The sequence below is a fragment of the Crotalus tigris genome, unplaced genomic scaffold (genome assembly GCF_016545835.1).
Source record: "Crotalus tigris isolate CLP2741 ecotype Arizona unplaced genomic scaffold, ASM1654583v1 scf7180000018540.1288718, whole genome shotgun sequence".
In the NCBI taxonomy this organism is placed as follows: domain Eukaryota; kingdom Metazoa; phylum Chordata; class Lepidosauria; order Squamata; family Viperidae; genus Crotalus; species Crotalus tigris.
In genome coordinates, this window is record NW_024097064.1 from 523,670 (window position 1) to 541,848 (window position 18,179).

The 18,179-nt window shown below is 41.6% G+C and overlaps 1 protein-coding gene across 7 annotated transcripts in view; it reads left to right on the plus strand.

Moving 5' to 3' along the window:
- The window catches only part of ADCY1 (adenylate cyclase 1), a 451,138-nt gene that overhangs the window by 312,699 nt on the left and 120,260 nt on the right, over nt 1–18,179 (plus strand). For all 7 annotated transcript variants that reach the window (XM_039353930.1, XM_039353932.1, XM_039353931.1 and 4 more), the window contains exon 7: nt 5,425–5,566. In XM_039353930.1, coding sequence (XP_039209864.1) covers nt 5,425–5,566 — 142 coding nt within the window. The remainder of the gene's footprint in view (nt 1–5,424; nt 5,567–18,179) is intronic.

Consider the following 18,179-nt stretch of genomic DNA (forward strand, 5'->3'; position numbering starts at 1 on the left):
TTCAACTCTACTGTGACCGGATTGATGACCTTTACAACGGGAAAAGGCCCTATGTAATCTGGACCTAGCTGTTTACAAGGCAGTCTCAACTTTAGGTATTTTGTAGACTGATACATTTTGTCTCCTACACAGAACATTCCTTGAGGAGACACTTTTTGTCTGCCTGCTTCTTTGGGCTTTCTGTTGCTTTGGTTAGGGCTTTTCTTACATTGCTCTAGACTTCTGGAACAAATCTACCCATTTGGCTAAAGTGCCTGAGGAAGGAGGCCTCTGAGGGCATTCTGGCATAGGTGCAAACTCTAGCCCTGTGGCTACTTTAAAAGGGGTGAAACCTGTGCTACTATGCATTGTGTTATTATATGCACTTCAGCAAACAGCAGGAGTCCTGCCAGTTAGATTGCTGGTAGTTCACATAGCAACACAGGTATATTCCACCATTGCATTGGTTCATTCTGCGGCCCTATTCGTACTTTGATGAAAAGCTGAACTAAGCCCCTGGGAGGACCCAATCCTCACAAACTCCCTCCAGAACCTACAGTGATTAAATGGGCTTGCTTGGAAAACAGGTCCATGACACTCCAAATCACAGTGTTCCCCCCTCTCTCTGGTAATTCCATGATGAAGTCCATGGCTGTCTCCTCTCAGGGTCTGGTTGGGATGGTAACCTGTTGCAATAACCCTGGGCTGTTCCCTGGCATTCTTTTACTGGCTGTGCACACTGCACAGATTTTCATGTAGCTTTCAATGTCCTTTTTCATCTTTGACCACCAGAACTGACAGTTGGCTAGATGCAAAGAAATCCAAACTGGCCAGTTTGCTTGGTATCATGGCTATGTTGCAAAACTTGTAGCTGCAAGGTATCTGGGACATATAGCTTGTCCCCCTTCCACGCCAATCTCCTCAGGGTTAGCTCGCTCTGATTAGCCCCAAACCATACATCCTATAGTTTTAATTGCTGGGCAAAAGCATTAGTGGGAGGTGAGCTCCTTTTCTTCTCTTGCCATCTTATGACGGCTTGTGCCACTCACTGCTTCGTGGAGATTATGGAATTCACTACCTCTTCTCAATTACTTTTATATTGAGGTACAAGCCATCCGCCAGGAAATCCCCCCCCCCCAGAATGTACTTCAACTCAAAATCAAACTAGTCAAAATAAAAAGCCCATTAGAATTGCAGGGGGGTTTCAAATCCTCCAAGTTTTTATGGTCAGTCCACAACTCAAAAAGGATTTTACTCCCCTCAAGGAATTGCCTCCAAGTTAAAAGCACCCATCTTATGGCAAAGGCGTCCTTCTCCCACAGGCCCATCGCTTCTTGGTCTTGTTCAACTTACGGGATATGTAAGCTCACCATTGCAACTTCCTCTCCTGGTTTCGTTGGAGGAGGACTGCTCCTATGGCTACATCACTGGCATCTGCTTGAATTACAAATGGCAACTCAGGGTTTGGGTGTTTTAAAATTCGTTTGGCTGCAAATAAGTCCTTTAATTTTTCAAATGCCACTTGGCATTCCATCATCTAGTTCAAGGCTGGTTCAGCCAAGGCTTCTCTCTCCCTCCTCCCATTTTTAACAGTCCTGTAATTGGCAGTGCAATCTTTGCGAAGGAGAGGATGAACTGCCTGTAGAAATTTGCGAACCCCAAAAAGCTCTGTAGCTGCTTGCAGTCTGAGGGGTTTGTCATTCCAGGATGGAATTCTGTTTTCCCAGGTCCATCTTCACCCCTCACACAACACTCTGTAGTCCAGTTAATCTAGGCTGGTCTTGTGAAACTTTCATATTGACAATTTGGTATATAGCTGAGCGTCCAAAACTTTTTTCAGCACCTGTTGCATGAGTTTCATGTGTTCATTCATAGTCTCGGTGTAAATGAGGATATCATCTAGATACATCAAAACCCCTTTTATAAATGTTCATGCAGCACCTCATTTATGAGCTGCATAAATATGGCTGGTACCTTAAATTGATAGCTCCCTACCAGGCAGTTGAAAAGAATTTTCCATTTGCCACCTTCCTTAATTCTCACTCAATAGTATCCCTCCCTCAGGTTTAGTTTCATGAAGATTTTCCCTTTGGCTAAGTGTCCCAGCATGTCCATAAGGGGGAGTGGGTACGTATTTTCCATGCATACTTCATTAATCCCATGGAAGTCATCTACCCATATTTCTTCTCTTTGATTAGCACAGGGGCTACCACTCAGGATTTTGCCAAGTGGATAAAACTCCTCACCAAATTCTTGCCGATGTAGTCCCTCAGCTCCCTCATCTCCCTTGGAGTCATGGAATACATCTTTGGCTATGGAAGTTTCACTCCAGGCAGGATCTCGATGGCACAGTCTGTGGGGTGGTGCGGGGCAGCATGTCACACTCTTTCTCACTGAACACCTCCATGAGGTCTTGGTATTCTTTTGGGAGGGCTGCTGCACCTCCCTCTGCTCTGACACAGTGTTGCTGTGTTCAGGGTTTCCCTTTTTCTTTCTTTCCAGTGTGGACCCGCCCTTCTTCCCTGGAAGATCAGGGCTTCTCTTTTTCATTACTACTAGTTTCATGAGTTTTTCCCAATGGACCTTGGGGCTCCACTTAGTTAGCCAGGATAATCCTAAAAATCACCCCCTTGGCTATTTTCGGGGCAACCATGAACAAATAGTCTCTTGATGGTCCCCTGGCCTTAGGGGCATTGACTCAATTAAGTAGAAGATAGCCAAGCCCCCCAGCAGGGAGCTGTCAACCTGCTTGAACTGCCTTAGCTTTCTCACTCACAACCCTAGCTGCTGCACTGTTGGCAGGCTGATTAGGTATTAGGGCCTTTACCATCCCTCTTGCCCCAAATTTGGTGCTGCAAGTTCCAATTGGGCTGCAAGGGGGCTGATGGGTCCACTCACCATTGGGTTGTCTTCACTCTCACTGTCACTCTTATAGAGTTTCAAGTTCAGCTTTTCTTCAGTCGGTGTTCCCTTCACTTTCAGGGGGAGACCTCGACAGTCTGACAAGCCACACATAACTTTTCTTTCCCTTTTTTGGTGGCTTTTTGGCCTTCAGAGGAGGCAGGGCTACCAGCATTGCTCTGGGTGCCAGAACAGCTTGGTTGCTCTCTTGACCGCAACAGAAGCACAAACTGAGAGTGCGTCTTGGGGGTTTGCCTGGGGCAGGAGATAATGCCACAGACTCTTCTACCTAGTGTGTGCTTCTCTTGGCTCCTCTTCAGACAGGTCTCAAGCCTCCTGCACCCCTTGTACTCCATCAGGTCGAACTCCACATTAATCACCAGTTGGTATCAATTGTTGAGTTGGTTTGGTATTCCTCTAGATAAGTATGTGTGGTACAACTCACAGTTCAAACCATCCTTGAAGTAGTGTGTCAGGAGTTGCTCTGGCCAATGTCTCAGTCTGCAATCCTCCTGAACTCTCTGATGTACTCAGCAACGGGCTTGCTTCTTTACCTTATATTGTGAATCTCAGCCTCTGCGCATTGTGTCTGTGTGGTATCACCAAATCAGGCCCTGAGCTTTCCCAAAATGTTTCAGTATCACCCAGCTTGGGGGCTCCTTTGTCATGGAGAACTGTCACCCATTCTGCCTCTTCCCCTTCGAGGTTGGCCATGGTGGTATCCACGTGAGCCTCATTGTCAGCATAAGTTCCTCCAAGTCGGTCCAGGTGCGACCAGATTTGATTCAGGAAGAACGCCAGCTTTTCCAGGTTGCCATCAAAGATGGCCTTGATCAGAGGGAATGGTGGAAACCTTGGGACACCCCGATATGCCAGCAGCCATCCCAGGCCATAGGGCAACATCCATGGCTGGATGCCATACATTGGCCACAGTAGTGATTGTGCACCAGACATCCCAGGTCGTGGGGTTGCTGCTGGGACCATGGGCCCTGAGGCCTGGACTGGAGCTGGGCTAGGGAAAAGCCATCAACTGGGGGCTAGCCATTACCCCAGCCTTGGCTGCCGCTACTCTCAGTGGGATTTGGGGTGAGGGTGCTGGCGCTGGTGTTGAAGGCCGATCAGATCTCTGCCGAAGGGGTAGATGTAGATGTAGTCTCTGCTCACATAACCTCTCTTCTGTGACCTTGCTTCCCATATGGATAGAAACCACCTGTCCATTCCATACCCTCCCCTTCCCCTTGTAACTGTTGGCAAACTAGAAGCAGCATAGCTATCCTAGTGCAAGCAATCTTCATAGCTTGACAGCACTATTTAAATACTACACAGAACAGCACACACTCTGCTAAAGAGAAGTTCCCTGAAGATGGGCTCCATCACAAGTCCAAAAGCTTGAAAGACAAAACCTTGGGTTCTGGTGACTGATCCACATTGGATCCTGCATAAGAAGCATTGCACTTGCTCAATGGAATGGTTATTAATAATCCAGGTAGGCTTTTTAGGGCAATTTGTAAATGCCATTATTAGTTTTAGTATAGTTGATTTCCAAGTGGTTCTCTTTACAATAATGTATGAAAGTATTTGGAGTTCTCAGATCCAATGCGTATCCTTGAGAGAATTGCTGCCTCATCTGCATATATCAGCATAATAATACATCTCTCTGCTAATTTGAGTGATTTCTGTAATAAGGTATAGTCTCTTGCTAATTTATTTTTGAATTTTTGTATCAAGCTAACCAAAGTTAAATTATCCATCAACTCAAAAAAGACTTCTATTAGTTTATCTTGTAGGAGTTTTATTCTTTATTTGATATTCTATCAAGTCAGAAAAGTTACTCCATTCCAATATCAAGCAGATTCCAATTTTCATAAGTAAATTATATTAATTCGTTCATAAAATATTCAAGAAATTTTGATTTGTCTTCATTTGGTACATAAATTCCTACTACCATTATCTTTATCCCTTTATCTCTTTCCATCCACTTTTATTGCTACAAATCTACCAAATTCATCTCATATTACAAGTGATAATTTTAATTAATTTTAAGCTGAGATTTTACATATAAGACAACTTTATTTCTCTTGTTTAGTCCCATTGAGATAAATTCCTCTCCTAATATTTTATTAACAAAATATTTTCTATTTTATTTTAATGTGCATTTCTTCTAGATTTAATTTCCTCAAATAATGAAATACTTTTTTCTGCTTTGAATTGGATTGGATCCATTAATATTCCACGTTGAATATGTATACCGGTATTCCATTTTTTTTTATTTTAAAAGGACGAGGAATCAATTTTTGTGCAGCTTATCCTTCCATCACTTTTTGTTTTCCAGGGTCTACCAATTGGTTTTGATTTTGGTCTGGATCAACTTTATTCTCCATTGCCTTCACTTTTTGTGTTTGGTCTACTCTCAATTTGTGTTTGAAAAGAAAATCTTTTGGGATAAAATGATCTTCATGTACCAAGAAAGAAGATTCAAACTGAATTCTGTAAAAAAGCTAATGGATCATAGTATTAAACAACTTTTTTTTTATTTGTATTTAGGAAAGTGCATGTAACAAAGACCACATTAGAGTGCCTAAATGGTGACTATGAGGTGGAGCCCGGATATGGCTATGAAAGGAACAATTTCTTAAAGAAGCATAATATTGAAACCTTTTTCATTGTGCCATCTCATCGGAGAAAGGTTTGAACTTGATTTTTACTAATTATGTATTAGATTTTTTAATTGACACATATTTAGATTATATAGTGAAATAATAAACAGATGATAAACTGATTGAATTGGAAATGTTGTTTGTGTTGAAATGCTATGTTCAAGAATGGAACGTTTCTCTGTTTTTACTATGAACTATTCAACTTTTTTCCACAAGGAAAAAAGTTTGTATAAGGAAATTATACAAAATACTATTTATTTTTCATATTTTTATAGATAAGAACAACTTGGTTATGTTTTTTGTTTTATAAGTCCTCAACTTAACCATTCATTTAGTTCAAAGTCACAATGGCACTGAAAAAAGCTACTAATTACAGTTTTTCACGCTTATGACCATTGCAGCATCCCTATGGTCATGTGATCAAAATTTAGTTTGGCAACTGGTATGTATTTATGACAGTTGCGGTGTCACGGGGACCTCTAATAATCTTTTACAACCTTCTGACAATCAAAGTTATAGCTAGATTCACTCCATGTTACTAACTTAACAACTGCAGCGTTTCATTTAACAACTGTGGCAGGAAAGATAAAATGGAGTACATCTCACTTGATAACTGTCTTGCATAGCAATAGAAATTTTGGGCTCAATCGTGCTCAAAGATTGTACTCTCATTCATTGTGTCCTTAAAAGATTAAATTTACATTTCTTTCTTTCTATAGTCACTTTTATATTATTGTATTGTTTGTGTTATGTGTATATTTTTCTGTCTTATGAAAAAGATGCTTGATTTTAAGAATTAAAAAACCCCAAAAGAAGTGAAAGCATCAATTCTGGCATATGGTAACCGAGTGCAAAGAGGTTGCTAATAATTGAATTGCTAGTATCTGGGAGAAGTGTCTATGTTCTACGGTTAGCAGATAGTTGTCTAGATAATGGAAACAGATTGCAGATGAAAGCCGTTTATGTAACGTATAATATAAGTTTGCATTAAATATTAGAATGTTAGTGAAAGTGTTCTCTATGAATGATTGAGCTTCACATTTCTAAATATATCCTGAAAAGAAGACTGCTTGTCAATAGAGAAGATTACCAGGGCTGTATTGATTATAATGTTGGGGAAGGAGGTTCTTTAAAAAAATAAGAACAACAAAGGCTAGATCTCATCCTAAGACTTTTAAAATGTAGGAATCCAGAGGAAATACAAAAATATACCTCCCTTTTATTTTATATTTTTATATGCAGCATGAATTTTTCACAGAAAATTCATGCAAAGACTAATATGGTTTGCTAGCTTTCTACCCACTGTGTTACATAAATTTAATGTGACATGCAAATTCAGTAGAGTTTTACTGGATGTTACTTTATTTTTGATAAAAAATGAAAGATTTATGCTATTTGAAAGATTTAAAATTTTCTATCTTATTCTATTTCTATTCTGTATCCTTGTGTTTAATTGGTCTGAGACTATAAATAAATTATTGATTTATTTTATTTACATTATTTTAATAAGTTATTATTTCTGTTGGTAGGTCTCAGCTGCTTAGTAAACTTTAGGAAATCTGTCTATATAATTATGTGTACATTCTGCCTTGCAAACAAAAAATATGGTAGACTTCACAATAAAAGAAATAAATGTGCTTAACATAATTCCAGAGAGATAGTTTCCATTATTCGTGCTTCTAGAAAGAAAAAATATGAAATAATGGGAAAAAAACTGGATTCTTCATAGGATTCTCTATTGGATTCCTGACGATTGCACTATATAGTAAAAAAACAAGAGTTTTTTTACTTTATTTAATGAAACAATTGTTTTCACATCCATACCTGTGAATACTTGAGTTGGTGGTAGCAACTTCCCTCCAATGGATCTCCTTTTATATGTAGAATCTATTGTGCATCATCATTATATAGTGCTTTTTTTTGAGAAAAACTGCTCTGCAAGAGGAAAAAGTTAAACTTTCTGATAGAAAGGAGAAGGTTAAGTTAAGATGGCAGCGCCTTGCTTGGCTGCGGCTGCTTCAGCTTTCAAAAGGGTGGGAGATAGGGAGGGAAATGAACGATCTGGACTGAAACACTTTTCAGAAATAGAGACAACTAAGCTAAGTTGGGCTGCTAAACTTTCATACGAACGTCAGTTCATATTGGAGATGAAGAAATTCAGCGTGAAAGGAACAGTGGAGAAAACTGTTCAGGAGAGCCTTCATGACCTCGGATTACTACGGAGGAGAAAATCAAGGACGGAGTTGCTGGGGTGAGAGTGTGAGAGATCAGCTGCAATGTCTGGAGAAGTGGGGAGGAAGAAAGGAAGTTGCTGGAGGAGGAAACAGCATCGTGCTCAGTGTTTTGAGCAGCAAAGGCAGCGAAGGCAGAATTTCGGGCCACAGAGGCAGAGTGGAGGAGCAGCCATTGCAGCTGGGAAGTTTCCCTCCGTTGCTGATTATCTTCGGAAGAAAAGGAGGAGGTGCGACCAAAAGAGAAAGCGTGGCAAACGTGGATGCCTAACATCTAAGCTAAAAGCTAGACCTTACAGAGTGTCTCTTCCATCTATTTTGTTTGCAAATGCTCGCTCCTTAGAACCAAAAATGGATTACTTGAGGCTGGACTTAACAACAAACTGGGAGGTGAGAAATTGCTGTGTCATTATTGCAACAGAGACTTGGTTAAAGCCCTCTGTCCCAGATAGTGCTGTTAGCTTGATGGGATTTTCAACATTTTAGCTGGACAGGAGTTTTACTCTTAGTGGCAAATCCAGGGGAGGGAGTGTCTGTTTTTATATAAATGACAGATGGTGTAATAATGCCAAGGTGGTTTCAAGTCTGGGCTCCCCAGATGTGGAACTTTTGACCATCAAATGCAGACCCTTCTATCTGCCTAGAGAATTCTCTGCTACCATTATAACAGCTGTGTATATTCCCCCTGAAACGAACAGAGAAGAGGCCCTTAAGGTTCTCTGCCATACCATCAGTGACTTACAAACTACTCACCCAGAGGGTGCATTTATTGCAGTGGGTGACTTTAACCAAGTGGATTTGAAAGCTACCCTAATATGTGGAATTTGCAACCAGAGGGGACAATACACTGGATCTTGCTTATTCCAACATCAAGAAGGCTTTCAAAGCTATCCCCCGCCCTGACCTGGGCTCCTCTGACTATCTCTCAGTCCTGCTTATTCCAGCATATAAACCTTTATTAGTCAGAGTGAAACCTACAGTAAAGGAGGTGAGGGTTTGGACAGAGGGAGCGATAGAAGCATTACAAGACTCCTTTGAGTGCACAGATTGGGGCATGTTTAAGGAAACAGCTATTGATAAACAACATACAAATGTTGAGAAGTATGCCACCATGGTGTCTGCATATATCCAAAAGATATATGCAGACGAAGATGCATATAAGATGTCTGTGTCCTGAAGATGCATAGAAGATGTCTGTGTCCTGAAAAGCATTGTTGTGAGGGTGAATGAAAAACCGTGGCTGACTTATGAGATCCGCAAGATGCTGAAAGCTCGGAATGTGGCTTTTAAATCTGGTGACATGCTGGCACTTAGAACAGCCAGAGCAAATCTGAAAAGTACCATAAAATGTGCAAAGCAAGCCCATTGCCAGAAAATTCAGAACTTTTTTCAGGACCCAACAAACACCAGGCGAATGTGGCAAGGGATCCAGGCCATTATGGATTACAAGGTGGTTCCATCGAGATGCAAGGATGACACAGACTTCTTAAACAAACTGAATGCATTTTTTGATAGATTTGAGGCATCAAATAGCACTTCTGCTAGGAAAGCTGTGCCCCATCCTGATGAGCAAGTGCCAAGCTTTGATGTCACCTCTGTCCAAAAAACACTGCAGACAGTTAATATTCGGAAAGCAGCAGGCCCAGATAACATCCATGGACGTGTCCTCAGGGAATACGCAGAGGAGCTGGCTTGTGTTCTCACAGATATTTTCAACCTCTCATTGCAGCAGGCAGTGGTCCCATCATGTTTTAAGATGGCCATCATCTTGCCAGTGCCAAAAAAAATCCACAATTACAGGTCTCGATGATTACCGTCTGGTTGCACTGACATCCACCATCATGAAATGCTTTGAGAAGCTGATAAAGGACACTGTTGTATCTAGCCTCCCACCAGCATTTGACCCGCTTCAGTTTGCCTACCGATCAAATCGCTCTATGGAGGATACTGTTTCTTCCGTTCTCCATCTGAGCCTGAAGCACTTAGAGGAAAGAAATACCCACGTGTGTTTGCTGTTTGTCGACTTCAGTTCGGTGTTTAACACAATCATTCCCCAGCATCTAGTAGACAAACTGGGCCTTTTAGACTTAAACACCCCTTTGTGCAACTGGATTCTTGATTTTCTTACCAACAGGCCCCAATATGTATGAGTTAGAACAAATACCTCTAAACCATTTTCTTGAGAACAGGTTCTCCTCAGGGCTGCGTCTTAAGTCCACTGCTGTTCACCCTGTTGACCCATGAGTGTTGTGCTAGGTTTGCCACCAACCATATTGTGAAGTTCGCAGATGATACAACAGTAGCGGGCCTTATTCAGAATGACAAAATGGAAACTTACTACAAGGAGGTTGAGAAGTTGGTGAACTGGTGTAAGGAAAACAGCCTAGTTTTAAATACCAGAAAAACCAAAGAGATCATTGTTGATTTCAGGAAAGGCAGGCACAGCCACACTTCTCTGTGCATAAATGATTCACCTGTGGAGATGGTTACCAGCATCAAATTCCTGGGTGTGCAGCTAACGAGTAGGCTGACTTGGTTGCTCAACAGTGAGAAACTGGTGAAACGGGCACAGCAGCACCTGCATTTTCTGCGTCGCATGAGAAAAGCACATCTTCCTTCCCCTGTCCTGACCACTTTCTACAGGGGGACAATTGAGAGCATCCTGTCATACAGCATCACGTCTGGTTTGGAGGCATCACTGCTTCAGACAGGGAGGCGGAGCAGAAAGTGGTGAGAATGGCCAAAAAGATCATTGGCAGTTCCCTCCCTCCCATCCAGGACATAGCACAGAAGCGTTGTTTGAGCAGGGTCCATAAGATTATCTGGGACACTACACATCCTCTTCACGACCTGTTTTCGTTATCTTCTGGGAGGAGGCTTTGTGGTATCCATAGCAGAACATCCAGATTCAGCCATAGTTTCATTCCATACAGCATTAACCTTGTGAACTCTCAAGCTTCCTCCTTCCGTTATATATTCAAGATGGACAGTATTTAATATTTATTTGCTATGTATATATAGGGATGTGGGTCTATACATATGTTGTTCATAGTATGTTTAGGTGTGTGTCATGCATGTGTTTCACTGAATTTCATTTTTTATGTGTGCCGTTGTGCCCACAGTAAAAAAATGACAATAAAGATTATCTTATCTTATCTTGTTTGTTTGTTTGTTTCTTAAATTTATTTTCTGCCCATCTCACCAAGGAGTTATTCTGGGTGATTTACAACAGTAAAAAAATGGAGAAATGAAAAGAAGTGTAAACATATCAAAGTAATGAAACAATAAAGATAAAAAACAGAATAAAAATAAAGATATAGAAATATGAGATTAAAAATTGGGTGGGGGGAAACAAGGGGCATAGAGAGAGGTAGCCATGAGTCATATTGCTATCAGTCTAGTATAGAGACCTCCAACCTTTTTGGGCTCACAGATCAGAGGGAAGGAAAGCAGCTTTAAAATTGGTGCATGCGCACGCACAAGGTTACACAGATTGGCATGGCACTAGCAGCCCCGTTGGCGCATGTGGCATGCGCTTGTGCTATATGCATGTGCGAATGGCCACACATCCCCGTGGCAGCTAGCGGCCCCATCCGCACATGTGCAAACGGGCTATGGACACCTGCCCCATGCTAGCGGTCCCATTCGCACCCACACACATGTGCACACAGGGCTTCGGGCAGTAGCATGAGTGAGGAATGCGAGCCCACACACATGCACATGGGCCAGCCATTTCCGCGGCCTTCTGGCCAAGAGCCCATGGACCGGTCCCAGGCCACAACCCATACATTGGGAATCCCTTGTCTAGTAGTCACCTCCACTGTGGTATTCCCTCACTAAAATATCTAGTAGCTAAATAATAATAATAAACATAAACAGAGAATTATGTTACTCTGGCAGATATTTTAATTATTTTATCAATTATCAGCAGACATAATTTTAATGAAGAAAAGATCTAAATTAACTTAGTTTTCTTTTCAACCTGTAATCTTAACTTAAAAGCAGGCCCTATTATATTTTTCCTCAGTTGCTCCTATCTTTGATGGTAGGGACTAGTAAGGCAAAATTGGGGAATCATTAGCAAGGGAAATAGGTGAGACAGAAACATTTAATAATAATAATAATAATAATAATAATAATAATAATAATAATAATAATAGTAAAGTTGGAAGGGACCTTGGAGGTCATCTAGTCCAACCCCCTGCTTGGGCAGGAAACCCTACACCATTTCGGACAAATGGCTGTCCAGTCTCTTCTTAAAAACTTCCAGTGTTGGAGCATTTACTGCTTCTGGAGGCAAGCTGTTCCACTGATTAATTGTTCTCACTGTCAGGAAGTTTCTCCTTAGTTCTAGGTTGCTTCTCTCCTTGATTAGTTTCCACCCGTTGCTTCTTGTCCTGCCTTCAGGTGCTTTGGAAAATAGCTTAATTCCCTCTTCTTTATGGCAGCCCCTGAGATATTGGAATACTGCTATCATGTCCCCCCTTGTCCTTCTCTTCGTTAAACTAGACATACCCAATTCTCGCAACCGTTCCTTATATGTTTTAGCCTCCAGTCCCCTAATCATCTTTGTTGCTCTTCTCTGTACTCTTTCTAGAGTCTCAACATCTTTTTTACATCGTGGTGACCAAAACTGGATGCAGTATTCCAAGTGTGGCCTTACCAAGGCATTGAAGAGTGGTATTAATACTTTGCGTGATCTTGATTCTATCCCTCTGTTAATGCAGCCTAGTACTGTGTTGGCCTTTTTGGCAGCTGCAGCACACTGCTGGCTCATATTTAAGTGATTGTCTACTAGGACTCCGAGGTCCCTCTCACAGTTACTACTATTGAGCATGGTGCCACCTATGCTGTACTTGTGCATTTGGTTTTTCTTGCCTAAATGTAGAACCTTGCTTTTTTCACCATTGAATTTCATTTTGTTAGTTAGTGCCCAGTGTTCAAGTCTGTCCAGATCCTTCTGTACCTGAAGCCTGTCTTCTGGAGTGTTGGCTATTCCTGCCAGCTTGGTGTCATCTGCAAATTTGATGAGTTCCCCATCTATCCCTTCATCCAAATCGTTGATGAAGATGTTGAAGAGTACTGGGCCCAGAACAGAGCCCTGGGGCACCCCACTACACACTTCCCTCCATATAGATGCAGTTCCATTGAGGACCACTCGCTGAGTACGGCCGGTCAGCCAGCTACGGATCCATCTGGTGGTGGTTCTGTCTACCCCACATTTTTCTATCTTGTCAAGTAGTAGGTTGTGATCTACTTTATCAAATGCCTTACTGAAGTCCAAGTAAATTATGTCCACAGCATTCCTCTGATCCACTAATTTTGTCACTTGGTCAAAGAATGCAATAAGATTTGTCTGGCATGATCTATTTTTGACAAACCCATGTTGGCTTTTAGTAATGACTTTGTTTGCCTCTAGGTGTTCGTTGATTCGTTGTTTGATTATCTTTTCCAGGATCTTCCCAGGTATTGAGGTCAGGCTGATAGGTCTGTAATTTCCTGGATCCATTTTTTTTCCTTTTTTGAGGATGGGAACTACATCAGCTCTTTTCCAGTCCTCTGGTAGTTCCCCTGTGTTCCAGGATCTTTGAAAAATATAGTTCAGTGGCTCCGATATCACATCTGCCAGTTCCTTGAGAACTCTGGGGTGTAATCCATCTGGTCCTGGCGATTTGAACTCATCTAGGCTGGACAGGTGCTCCCTAACCATTTTCTTGCCTATCTTAACTTGTGTTTCTGTTTTGTTTTTTATGGCACTATTTTTGATAGGTTGGTCTGTTTTTTCCCTTTGTGTAAAGACAGATGCAAAAAATGAGTTAAATAGTTCTGCTTTCTCCCTGTTGCTTGTCACCTTCTTGCCACTTCCACCCACTAATGGACCAATTGTTTCCTTCACTTTTTTCTTGTTTTTTACATGTTGAAAGAAGCTTTTTTTGTTATTTTTGACTTTGGTCGCAAGCCTTAGTTCATTTTGAGCCTTGGCTTTCTTCACTTCATCTTTGCAGGCTCGGGCTATTTGCTGATATTCTGACTTAGTTATGTTCCCCTCTTTCCACTTTCTGTACTTGTCCTTTTTATCTTTCAATTTGTCAGAGAGTTCTTTATGCAGCCATGCTGGTTTCTTTTGAGAGCTGTTATTTTTCCTCTTTGTTGGTATTGTGCTAGACTGTGCTTTTATTATCTCATTTTTCAAAATTTCCCAAGCTTCTTGAGTTGTTTTCCCCTTGAGGATTCTCATCCATGGAATCCTTCCCAAGCCCTCTCTAAGTTTATTGAAATTAGCTCTCTTGAAGTCCAAGACTCTAGTTTGACTGTGTTCTATTGGTTGTGCTTCTATAATGTTGAATTCTAATATTGCATGATCACTTCCTCCCAGGGTTCCTATGGCTTCAACACCGTCTATCATTTCATCTCTGTTAGTGAGAATTAGATCCAAAATGGCTAATCCCCTAGTTCCCTTCTCTACTTTTTGGGAGACAAAGTTGTCTGCTAGGTTTGCCAGGAACCTGTTTGATCTTCCACTTGGTGCGGAGTTTGTCTCCCAGTTGATGTCAGGGTAGTTAAAGTCCCCCATTACTATTGTGGTGTGCTTCCTACATACCTTAGTTAGCTGACTAGCAAAAAGTTCATCTATTTCCTCTGTTTGGTTGGGTGGTCTGTAGTATACACCTATGGCAATGTCATTTCCCCCCCCCTTTTATATTGACCCAAATGCATTCAAGACAGTTTTTATCATTGTTGTACTCTATTTCTGTGGAGATGTAGTTATTTCTTATATAGAGAGCAACTCCACCTCCTCTTTTATTTGGTCTGTTTCTTTTAAATAATTTAAATCCCTCTAGCTGTGTGTTCCATGTGTGAGTTTCATCCCACCATGTTTCCGTAATGGCAACAATATCGTATCTGCCCTCATTAACCTGAATTTCTAGTTCACCCTGTTTGCTGTTCATACTCTGTGCATTGGTGTATAAACATTTGAGTCCTTTGTGGGTGGCCCTGTGTTTCCTTTCTACATAACCTGTGTGGTGCCTGAGTTCCCCTATTGTCTTACCACCTATTTGGTTAGTGCACTTTATGTGGCACTCGCTATTAGAGGCTTCATTTTGATTGGTAGCAAGGTTGGTATTCTTGTCCACACACACATCTATGCTACATGCACTGATAGCCCTATAGTTTTTAAATTGCCGGGGACAGGGTTGTTCCGTATCAATTAACTCCCTGTCCCCGCTGTTTAGTTTAAATTTCCCTCCAGAAAATCTGTGAATTTATAGCCGAGTAACTCAGTCCCTTTTTTTGATGGATGCAAACCATCTCTTTTGTACATCTTTTGATTGGACCAGCTACTGACATCGTGACTAATATATCCGAAGCCTTCCCCTTTACACCACTCCTTTAGCCACATATTGAATTGTGCTATGCGCTGGCCTTTTCCGTTTTGCTCCTTATACACTGGTAAAACCTCTGAGAAAGTAAGCCTACAGCCTATTCTGCTAAGTTCCTTCCCCAAGCTCTGGAAATCATTCTGCACAGAGAGTACATCTTTTTGGGACAGATCATTAGTGCCAAGATGTACAATAGCCTCCACATCACAGTCCTTGCTGCCATTCTTGATTATTTTAGAAATACGCTTCTTGTCCCTACTGGCAGTAGCACCTGGAAGACACCTGACCTCTTTCAAAGCCTCTGTGTCCTTTCCTAAATTTACATCCCTTATAATTGAATCACCTACCAGAAGGTAGCTTCTCTTTTTGGGAGCCTTTCTATTCTTGCATGACTGATGTGCAATACCTGATTCACACTTCTCCCTGTCAAAATCTAGTTCTTCATCTCGGACCACAATCCCCTGCTTATTTGAGTTATCTTCACAAATACCTTTACCAGTCTCCTTAATGTCCCTATTAAGGTCAGCAAGGGCACTGTAGCTGTTGTGCAGGGACATAGCGAAAGCTTTGTGTTTATGGTTCACAGCTCTCACCCTGCCAGATCCCACGGTTGTCCACACTGCCCTTTTCCTGCAGGATCTTTGTGGTAAAGGGGGCTGATAGCAGGGAGGCTTACTAGAGTAGAGGGGCTGAACTGGACACCTAATTTCTGCCCGAAGAGCACGGATTACAGACCCTAGGTAAATGATCTGTCCTTGTAGGCTAGTGATTTGTTTACAGATAGGACAGTTTCCAAGTTTGAAAAGGGTACTGCGAAAAACAGCTGCAAAGCAGGTGTTGCACTGAACTAAGCCGGACATCTTAGATACAGGGGATGTCAGACACACTTGCCCTGAATGTACTGCTACTGTTTGTGATTTTTAGTTATCTAATTATATAATAGCACGTTCCAGCAGCCCGACCGAAGTTGGAATGGGGTTTAAATAGAGTACAATACACTATAAATATAATGGAGATCCAATCAGGACCTTGCTACTTTCCTGGTGGATTCTCCCAAAACTTACAGTTTAAGCAGCAGCTGGTGGGATGTAGCACGTTCCAGCAGCCCGACCGAAGTTGGAATGGGGTTTAAATAGAGTACAATACACTATAAATATAATGGAGATCCAATCAGGGCCTTGCTACTTTCCTGGTGGATTCTCCCAAAACTTACAGTTTAAGCAGCAGCTGGTGGAATGTAGCACGTTCCAGCAGCCCGACCGAGTTGGAATGGGGTTTAAATAGAGTACATATACACTATAAATATAATGGAGATCCAATCAGGGCCTTGCTACTTTCCTGGTGGATTCTCCCAAAACTTACAGTTTAAGCAGCAGCTGGTGGAATGTAGCACGTTCCAGCAACCCGATCAGAGTTGGAATGGGGTTTAAATAGAGTATAATACCCTATAAATATAATGGAGATCCAATCAGGGCCTTGCTACTTTCCTGGTGGATTCTCCCAAAACTTACAGTTTAAGCAGCAGCTGGTGGAATGTAGCACGTTCCAGCAGCCCGACCGAAGTTGGAATGGGGTTTAAATAGAGTACAATACACTATAAATATAATGGAGATCCAATCAGGGCCTTGCTACTTTCCTGGTGGATTCTCCCAAAACTTACAGTTTAAACAGCAGCTGGTAGGATGTAGCACGTTCCAGCAGCCCGACCGAAGTTGGAATGGGGTTTAAACAGAGTACAATACACTATAAATATAATGGAGATCCAGTCAGGGCCTTGCTACTTTCCTGGTGGATTCTCCCAAAACTTACAGTTTAAGCAGCAGCTGGTGGGATGTAGCACGTTCCAGCAGCCCGACCGAAGTTGGAATGGGGTTTAAATAGAGTACAATACACTATAAATATCATGGAGATCCAATCAGGGCCTTGCTACTTTCCTGGTGGATTCTCCCAAAACTTACAGTTTAAGCAGCAGCTGGTGGGACGTAGCACGTTCCAGCAGCCCGACCGAAGTTGGAATGGGGTTTAAATAGAGTACAATACACTATAAATATAATGGAGATCCAATCAGGGCCTTGCTACTTTCCTGGTGGATTCTCCCAAAACTTACAGTTTAAGCAGCAGCTGGTGGGATGTAGCACGTTCCAGCAGCCCGACCGAAGTTGGAATGGGGTTTAAATAGAGTACAATACACTATAAATATAATGGAGATCCAATCAGGGCCTTGCTACTTTCCTGGTGGATTCTCCCAAAACTTACAGTTTAAGCAGCAGCTGGTAGGATGTAGCACGTTCCAGCAGCCCGACCGAAGTTGGAAGGCATGAACCCATTCCTCCTTGAAAATTGTTCCCTTTAAAATTTTTACTTCTTTCATTTAGATGTGTGTGAGAGAGAAAGGGGGGAAGGGAGAGGGAGGGAGGGAGGGAGGGAGGGAGGGAGGAGGGGAGGGAGGGAGGGAGAGAGAGAGAGAGAGAGAGAGAGAGAGAGACTATTATTGCAGTATTAGAAATGAATAGTAAATTCCTTTAAAGAACAAATATGATTTAGCCCATCTTGTTTAAACTGTATAGATAAAATAAAACCATATAAATTTGGAACTCAAATGATCTTATAAAAGTTTGTATCTATTTATTGTCAAATATAATATTAATATGTACATAAGTAAAGTTATATATAGTGACTGTGCTTATACTTTTATTGAATTGCAAGAAACACATGTGCCATGCAACAGGGTGCTTCTGTTATCATCTCATCTTTGCATAAAAGTAAACAGCAGTTTCCCTGTTATTGTGTCAGGAATTGATCTATCAAAGTGACAGATGTTCCTATACATCTTCGTTAATAGCATTAGATCTCTGCTATGCATCAGTAGAGTGTCTGCCAAATTGGCAGGAAAACGCTTCACTGGTATATCAAGTGACTTTTCCCTTGAACCCATAGATCAGTCATAGTGTCACTTGCTGGTGCATTCTAGCTTATCTAAGCTTTTTATGCCTGTTGTGCAGTTACATATGGATTACTAAATCATCACA